The sequence below is a fragment of the Amblyomma americanum genome, chromosome 7, assembly GCF_052857255.1.
Source record: "Amblyomma americanum isolate KBUSLIRL-KWMA chromosome 7, ASM5285725v1, whole genome shotgun sequence".
NCBI lineage: Eukaryota > Metazoa > Arthropoda > Arachnida > Ixodida > Ixodidae > Amblyomma > Amblyomma americanum.
Window position 1 is genome coordinate 93518251 of NC_135503.1, and position 8716 is coordinate 93526966.

At 43.9% G+C, this 8716-nt stretch overlaps 1 protein-coding gene across 1 annotated transcript; it reads right to left on the bottom strand.

Moving 5' to 3' along the window:
- Positions 1 to 750: 750 nt before the first annotated feature.
- On the bottom strand, positions 751 to 6395 carry mRpL55 (mitochondrial ribosomal protein L55). The gene is made up of 3 exons (XM_077632698.1): positions 6202 to 6395; positions 5358 to 5529; positions 751 to 1305 (listed from the first exon to the last, which is right to left on the bottom strand). Exons 1-3 carry the CDS (start codon positions 6207 to 6209, stop codon positions 1156 to 1158), a joined length of 330 nt encoding a protein of 109 aa, XP_077488824.1. The 5' UTR covers positions 6210 to 6395; the 3' UTR covers positions 751 to 1155.
- Between the last annotated feature and the right edge of the window lie 2321 nt (positions 6396 to 8716).

An 8716-nucleotide genomic window follows, 5' to 3' on the forward strand; every position in this document is an offset into this window, starting at 1 on the left:
ATGGATGCACCACCTGCTGACCTGTTGACGGCTGATGGCATCCATGAACACGCTGTAGCCGTCTACACAGCCTGTGATGTACGTGTGGTCACCTTCTGACATGTGTGCCCAGCTGACAGGCTTCGCGAGGCTCTTGTAGCATTCGCCCATCCGTGTTAGAGTGCCACCAGTGGCTGTGTTGTATCCGAGGTTTATGCCTCACGTGACCGCGTCAGGATAGCGAATCTGTTTCCAAAAGATAAAAGTATCCACATCGAGGCTAGCTAAACAAGGCCTGGCTTCTACAGCAGACATTCCGAAGCCAGTATGCTTTAAGCAATTCAGAATTACTGGTAGCTTTGATTCTAAAGAATGCCCTATTGTAGTGTGGATATTTCATTTTTGTTCGTTTTTACTGTTAGATCATGATTTTTGATTACTGTTCTGTTTGTTGGGAGCCATACTGCATTCGAAAAAAGTCATGTGGTGGTGTACTGTTTCAAGCTGCTACTATTCGCTCTCGTTACATTTTGTCAATACAAGTATGGAAGAGCACTCATTTTTCATTTTGAAAATAGCGCATATAATAGTCACGTGTTCTATCTATTCTATCAATTTTTTATACTCTTTAACAGTGTCAAATAAATGAAGTAACTAAATTAAACACCCTAATGGCAGTGTTACCAAGCAGAATCAGCCAGCCAGTGCAACAGCCATTGGTACACAGCCCTGAAGGACAACCATTCTCTGCACAACAAAGCAGGAAAGTGCTCTGTAAACGCAAGCATCAACAGCGTTTATTTCACAGGACATAATTGTACTGCAAGCACTGGCCAACATGGTGCAAGCTATGCTCACGAAGGAAGAGCAGAACAAAGAGGTCACCACCGTGCAGACCTTTGTCTCGTCCTTCGTCCCCGAGTGCAGTTAACACTACGTTGTTGAAGTACCACCCGGTCCAACAATAATTCCTCAATCAGTTTCTCAAACTAGTGGTGAACAATGACAAAACATGGACACCTCCAATGTGACTCAGTCAACAACAAATGTTTACGACGGCCAGGCTTTCGCAACGCTGCAGTCCGTGACAATAACAAAGAGAATGCACTGCAGTAGGTTGCTTCATGAAGGATGTCGCCTAAATCTAACATACACCAGAAAAAAAGATACACATGGCTATTTCTTCTTCTTGATGTACTTGAGGTACTGATGGCCGTCAAAGTTGTCTTCCAGCTCTTCCTGGATGACAACCACCTCCGGAGGCTTCCTCTTGACTAGGACAACCTGCTGCTGCTCTGGTGTCAGCTCCTCGAACTTCAGCGGCATCTAATAGAAAGAAGCAGACACGATGGCAAATTCCATGAAGACTGTGCATCTTTAGATTATGAGCGGTTGTCGTGTCCTTTGTGCCAGAATGTGCATAAGCAACACATGCTTCAAAATAACAATGCCATATTCTCTCTATGGTTGGGCACAACTTGAGTTCACAATGAAGCTCTGCACACATTTGCGACCACGAAACATTATTCCTCAGTGAAGAGGAAATCATCCATTATTACATTTTTTCTTGTTACCTAAGCAAAAAGATAATCATCATAAATTATAAGTGCATTAATATTGATGCCTCTGATTTTAACAACCTGGCTTTTTCTCATTAAAATTTCAATAAGTGAGACTAGATGAGCCCCCAACCTATTTCAGGCAAGTGATCTTGTCCCCTTTTCTTTAAACACCATAGAAAGATCACTTGCAGCTATGCACTTTAACCAACGTTTTGCAAGAAACTTTAAAGGACAACAACATGGTCTCTTCAAGGTTCGCAAATTTTGCTGAAAACATTTACTACAGGTTTTTATCCTGCCTGGTCTTTTATGCCAAATTTGAAACCTGTTTGGTGATTTCCTTCGGTGCAAATGAATTTTAAAGGTTTTCTGTTTCATGCCCTCGAATCAAACAATTTCTATAGGTAACCCTGTGTTTGTGACATCATGAGCTACCAACCCGTTATTTGCTCGTGAATGGCTGAAAAGAGGAAGTTTATGCATTTTTTTTACACTTCAGATATTTGATGAATGAGGTTGTTGCTTACAGACTCCAGTTTGGCCATTCAACGTGCACACAAGGTTTTTTCCAGTGCTATTTGTGACATCGATTGTTGGTAATTTGTGATGTCAAGTGTTGGTCTGTTTTGGACACACTGTTTGGACATGTTTTAGCTTCAGTTGCCAGTTTGTTATTGCTTCAAAAATTGTAGGCCTATTAATTTTAAAAACAACTTATTGCAACTAAGGGAGGGAGGTCATGAAATAAAAATGCTATCATGAATTGAAAATGCCCAAATCCTACTGAGATGCCCTTTAAAGAAGCATTAGTGCAAAGACATCATAATAGTAATAATAATTGGTTTTTGGGGAAAGGAAATGGTGCAGTATCTGTCTCATATCCTTGGACACCTGAACAGCACCATAAGGGAAGGGATAGAGGAGGGAGTGAAAGAAGAAAGGAAAAAAGAGGTGAGAGGTGCCGTAGTGGAGGGCTCCAGAATAATTTCGACCACATGGGGATCTTTAATGCACTGACATCGCACAGCACACAGGCGCCTTAGCGTTTTGCCTCCATAAAAATGCAGACGCCGCGGTCGGGTTCGAACCCGGCAACTCCGGATCAGTAGCCGAGCGCCCTAACCACTGAGCCACCGCGGCGAGGTTGCAAAGACATCACAGAAATTAGAATTCAATGAATTAGGTACATGTCAAAGATATGACTATCACAAGGCAATTGCATAACTTTACTATCTAGTTAAGTGTTGTGCAGTTATTCTAAACTTCTCACATTTCCATGGAAAATCTTGAAAGCAGACCATGCCTTAGAGACATCTTTGATGCTAGAATTGTGTTCACACACAACCCTGAGCATGCCAGTACTTTTACGGAATAATGAACACCCTCTCAGGTTTGACAATGTGCATGTGACAATGTACTTTGTTGTAAGCACATTGCTCAAGTTTATAAAAATTGATGTCAGTGACCTATAAATACATTCTTGACTACCATAAGAAAACTATAGTTCACTGCAGCCTTCCACAACTAGGAGAATTAGCACCAAGAAGAACAGCAGCACGTGTTTTATGCACTTTAAACATATGTACACTATAAGCATTTCCAGTATGATTGCAAAACGATCTCGGTGTGCAGAACTTCCATGTTCCTTACTGACTACTTTCATTCCACAGAAAACTGTACATTTAAAATGAGAACTATCAAAGTACTCTTCTTGGGGATCGATCAGGAATGATATTGTGGCATGCGACAATAAGCAGTCGATATTAGGCTTGCCTGCATGTTCCCTCTTTTTTGTTTTAATTTTTTGTTTTATCATCGAGACTTCAAAAATGGAGAGCAAGCTAAATTTTTTTAAGTCTGCCAATTGGGCCCTTTTTGTACAGTCAGTGTCCATCAGGTAACAGGTTTTCCTTCCTTGATATTTTATTAAATCTGAATACAGTCTACAAATACTGAAAGTTTGCACTTCACTATGAAAATTTTTGCTGCTATAGAAGCCAGGACAAGCGAGAGAATATGGAAAGTGGATCAGCATTTCTGTGCTCACAAGTGCCCTTCAAAGGTCTATTATAAATAGAGTCTATCCTATTTCTCGCCTATTTGGAGACCCAAGGCAGCCAATCAAACTTGGCATCAGGAAGGCTTGAGCTTCAATAACTACAGACAGCACACTAGTGAAGAAGCACGTGCCTGTCTAAGACTGGAGACATATATTCACAACAACATCGAAGGGTTTCAGAAACTTAAATATACTAAGTCTTTGCGACATTCAGAACATACTGCAAACACAAATACAGTTGAACCCACAAATATCAAACTCAAAGGGGATCACGAAACAGTTCGACATATCAATATATGATTTATAACAAATGGCAATAGAGAACCATCATGGAAAGCGGCAGCGCGAAGCAACAAGGACAAAAGAGAAAGACGAGAACACAGGACAAGCGCTGTCTCTCTTTCGTCCTCGTTGATTCATGCTGCCGCTTTCCATGATGATTCACCAACTAGCCCGCACCAAGATATTAGGCAATAGAAAAGTTTATCTGCAACCTAGAAGTGAGAATACATTGCATCCATGCTATTGTCAAGTTTCTTGCAGCGATGGGCCATCCCTCTGGCACGCTGGCAGCGCACAGCTCGCTAGGCGATGCTAGGTCTAGCCTGCTTCGCATCCAAGCCACTGTTTATCATAAGATGTCTAATACTGCTACCAGTACAATATAAATAGAAAATTTGCTCATTAAAATTTAGGTACATTTGGTCTTCGCAACGCCTTCGGCAGCGAAGCACGCCCATCGATGATTGCTGCTAGGCTTTAGAGCTAGCTGGTTTCATCGCATGACAGCTATGTGGTGTGGAAAATGAGTACAAGAGACCGAAGGCCACCCTCAAGTACACCTCTTGTTCACCTTGTCATGCAGTTTCACAGCACTAACACTGCCAGCAGGCGCCAATGGCCAACCAGCCAACCCATCTACGTACGCATGCTGGCATGCGTACAACCATGCGTACATGCGATCAACCTGATCGAAGGGTGTCGCTAAGAGACGCGTTACCTGCAGGGGTGTGGCTCACAGTTCAATATACCGAACGAACGGAGAAATTGCAGTTCGATATACAGCAAGACTTTCCTATTCTTTTACACAGGATTTTCAAGGAATAATCTGTGTGTTCAATACAGCCAATTCGAAACAGCTGGGCTCGATATATCCAGACTCGACTGTGTAAGGAAGAAGCAAATAATGTACAGTAAGTACTAATTATGGAACTTGTACCAACATACAAGTAAGCACATGTCTAGTGAGAAGTGTACACAGCTACGAAGGCCAACAAACCTCCTGCGGTCCAAAGAGAAACCCAAGCAGGAGCCTCCCGAAGCTGCCTTGGAAATTCCACAGCAAACCTACACCTTTAAGTACTGAATGCACTGCCAGAAATAGTGAAGACAACTTGAAGAGGTCAATATAAAGGGACCCTTCAACAACTGTTTCAAATCTTTCCAACATTTCTTTTGCCTCATGCGTCACTAGCATGCTGTTTACAGTGCCAAAAAAATATACACCACCTGTTGGCTGCACAGCCAACGAGAAATGGAAAATGCGGCATTAAGTACACGATCAAGAAAGTGAATGAAAATAATGATCATGTCTTGCAAAAACTCATGCACTGGTTCCATTGCACGTTTTTCTGCATGCTCACTGCCTACTGGAGGGAGCAGCTCTTAAAACAGGCTGCTCAAAGACTTGTTGACATCGACAGCTACTACAAACATCATGATGCAGTTTCTTGAATGATGATAATGGGTTAATGTACCTTGATGAGGCAGCGGGGCTCATGGTAACGCACAGTGACTGTCGAACCGTCCGGCTGCACAAGCACAGTGGGGTACTGTCGCACATATGTCGCCCGCTTCATGCGGCTCACAAATGCTGTGTTACTGGCTTCACGGAAGCCAGTCCGAGCAGGCGTGGTTGCCAGTGCTGACCTGCGAGGGTTTGAAATAAATGAAAAAAAATTAAATTTAACCATACCACTGCAAGCTAACTACTAAAAGCTTTCTGCAGTGCTTCAACTAATATGCAAGCAAATATAATGAGAGAGAAAATACCGACAAAGGTCAACATCCTCAGGAATGAATCCCATGTTACGTTCCTGCCAGTTAGCAAACAAGGATTATTCTCTTTCATTCCATGCTTCAAAGATCAAAGCAGAGAGACCAACTAATCAGCAAGGCTGCGTAGCATGCACCATACTGCAGTCAAAACAACTTAAACCGGCGCTAGCGAGTAGTGCCACAAAGTGCAACAAACAATTTGCACACACGCACACCAACCAACCAAGCAAGCACATGTGCTTGCAGAGATCACACAAGCCAAGATCAACTGAGTATCAGAATCTGGCGGAAGTTAAAAACGCAAGGCGCTTCAAATGCATGTTAGCGCAGTACGAACGAAACCCTTCCGTATGATATGATGTGATCCGGTCATCCGCGTCGCAATATAACAACAGTTCATACGTCCACACAGCTGGCGCCTAACAATGGGAGACAGAACAAAGTTCCTCATTTTCGGTAAAAACAACGCCCTGTCCACCTTGATTAACCTGAAGCGGGAGACGGCGCCTAAAGCAAACGTTACGCATGGTGAAACCGGCTTACCGCAGCATGGCTTCCAATGACGAGACCAACAGTCACAAGCGTTTTCCTACAAGCAGCCGGGCGTGCAGTGAAGCCCTGAATGAAAGTGCCGCTACGTACGCGCGAGTTTTCTCGTCTGAAGCACTCAAGCTGCGCTTTTGGTACCCGCTTGCGCGAGATAAAACCCGTGTGCCGGGTGCGGCTATTGCATGGCTATTGCTTGGCTTGGCTGGACCGACTTAACGTTCCAACTTTTGATGATGGTGATGATAATAGTATAAAAAACGCAAAACTTTTGCGTTTTTCTACCAAAATAAATTTCTGAGGCAGGCGTTCAGCAGAACAGGCATCTTCAACGCAAGAAATATGCCATTAATACCCTGTACCTTCACGAGGCGCGTGGCCTCCGAGACGAGCGTTGCCTCGGAGGCCTTCGGCTGGGTCGTTTTGGCAATGTACGCTGCAACGCCGCGATAAACAATATCATCATCATTGTGTCTGCGCGCAAAATTTGAATTTCTCAGTGCGCATCTATGGCCATTGCTGCGCCCAGACCGTGAGGCCCCATGATGACGGGAATAAAGTTCATTATTCATCAAATTCTACTATTAACAGCACCAAGATCCTCAGCAAGCCCAACTGTAGGCCTCCTGACATCGAAGGCAAAAAAAAAAAAATGCATCGACGTCATGTCGTGAATCATTTGTACTTTGGAAATATGAGTTTCGCAGCTACTGCAGAAGTCCAGCGGCGCTAGGCGCCAGTGACGTCGAAATTTTTTTGCGCGAAAGCGCTACTGCACTAGAAAAGCTCAAAAATCCGAGGTATCTGGGAAGGCTCAACCTATGACCTTTGACAGGCCAGCGGCGGAGGCCTTGCGTAGCAGCTCCGTCAACGTGCGGAATCGCGTGCACGTACTGGCACCATTTCGCGCCCTTTAAAGGGAACTCCGGCGTTTTTCCTGTCTTCTCCAATTTTACTAAAACTTTCACGGTACGTCCTCCGCAGTTTTATGGTCCTTTGTGCCACGGGGCACAAAACGGGGCGCTGTAATCGACTGAAAGCTTTATTGTTCCACCAATGAGGAGGCCCCCTGCTCCTGGCCCACGGCATCCAGGCTCAGGGGACGGAGCCTCCGCGACTAAAGACTGGCAAAGAGACACTGCGTCTTCGCGGCTTCGACCGCCATGGGCGGATTGCGTGTAGCTGTTCAACGGGGACCTCGTTCTGCAGCGAGGACCAGGCATGCATCTCTACTTCGGTTTTGGTATGGCAGACCCAAGCCGGGTTTCCCGTGCCGTCATCGTTTGGTCAAAACTCAGTTTCGGTTTCATGTCAATGGTATTTTTCACTACTTTTATTTCGTATTTTGAAAAACGTTTTTTTTTTTTACCGTAGCGAGGGGACTCTAAAGAATGTGATGTGATCATCAACTCAACGTTAAAAAAAACCCCCAAAGTTTACCGTCAAAGGGATCCTGAGGACAAATAACAGTTGGCTTGTACCGATAGGGTATCATGTTCTAATAACAAATAGGTCACTCTTCCCTAAAACGAAGCATTTATAGGCCAGAAAAGACCAAAAACGAAATACAGGTGTCGCCGATCTCAGAGGCTATGCTACACAGCAATTCATTTAGAAATGGTGGAAATAGTCCTTATCGCTGTAGGTACGAGTTTGAATTAAGAGCCCATCGCAGCGGCCGCGTTTCGATGGAGGTGAAGCGCAAAAGGCCCCCGTGTGCTGTGCGATGTCAGTGCACGTTGAAGGAAGGAAGGAAGGCACGTTGAAGATCCCCAGGTGGTGGAAATTATTCCGGAGATGTCCACTAGGGCACCATCCTTTCTTCTTTAACGCCCTCCTTTATCTCTTCCCTTACGGCGCGGTTCAGGTGTCCACCGAGATGAGTGAGACAGTTTCTACCAACGTATATAGATATACTTAGAAATATACTTTATAGAAGTATATCTATAAACGTTGCTTCCTGCGTCATTTACTTTCATGAAAGAAAAAAAACCGACCGACCGACCAGAGAATGAATTTTTACTGAGAGCAATATTTGGACGGAGTCAATTGAAACTACGGGTGCTCTCCATATAGGAAAAAAATTCACGCCAGAGTTACGGGAATGTAATGCGAAATTCAGTGACAGTTGGTGCATAAATAAGAAAACTGAAGTAGTATAGATACCTAATTTTGGTGGCATATGTATTCTCTAAAATGATGCGGAAGACACCATTATGCTCGAATCACCATGTGGTATTCCCCTACGGCTGCTAAATAATTTATAATCGAATTTTTCTGTCAAGCGCTTTCGCTTTCGGTTTCAGCAGCCGGACGATGGCTGTGGCGTCAAAATGTAGATATATGTCACGTGATGCATGAAAAACGTCGATATAATCACTGCTTTATAGTTTTAATTGACTACAGTGTTGAAGCCAGCTTTCCTCCTGAGCCGGAATGACGACGAATGTAGAAGCAGCGATTATATTGCAGTTTTTTCATGCCTCATGTGGTCTATTACCACACTTTGCCG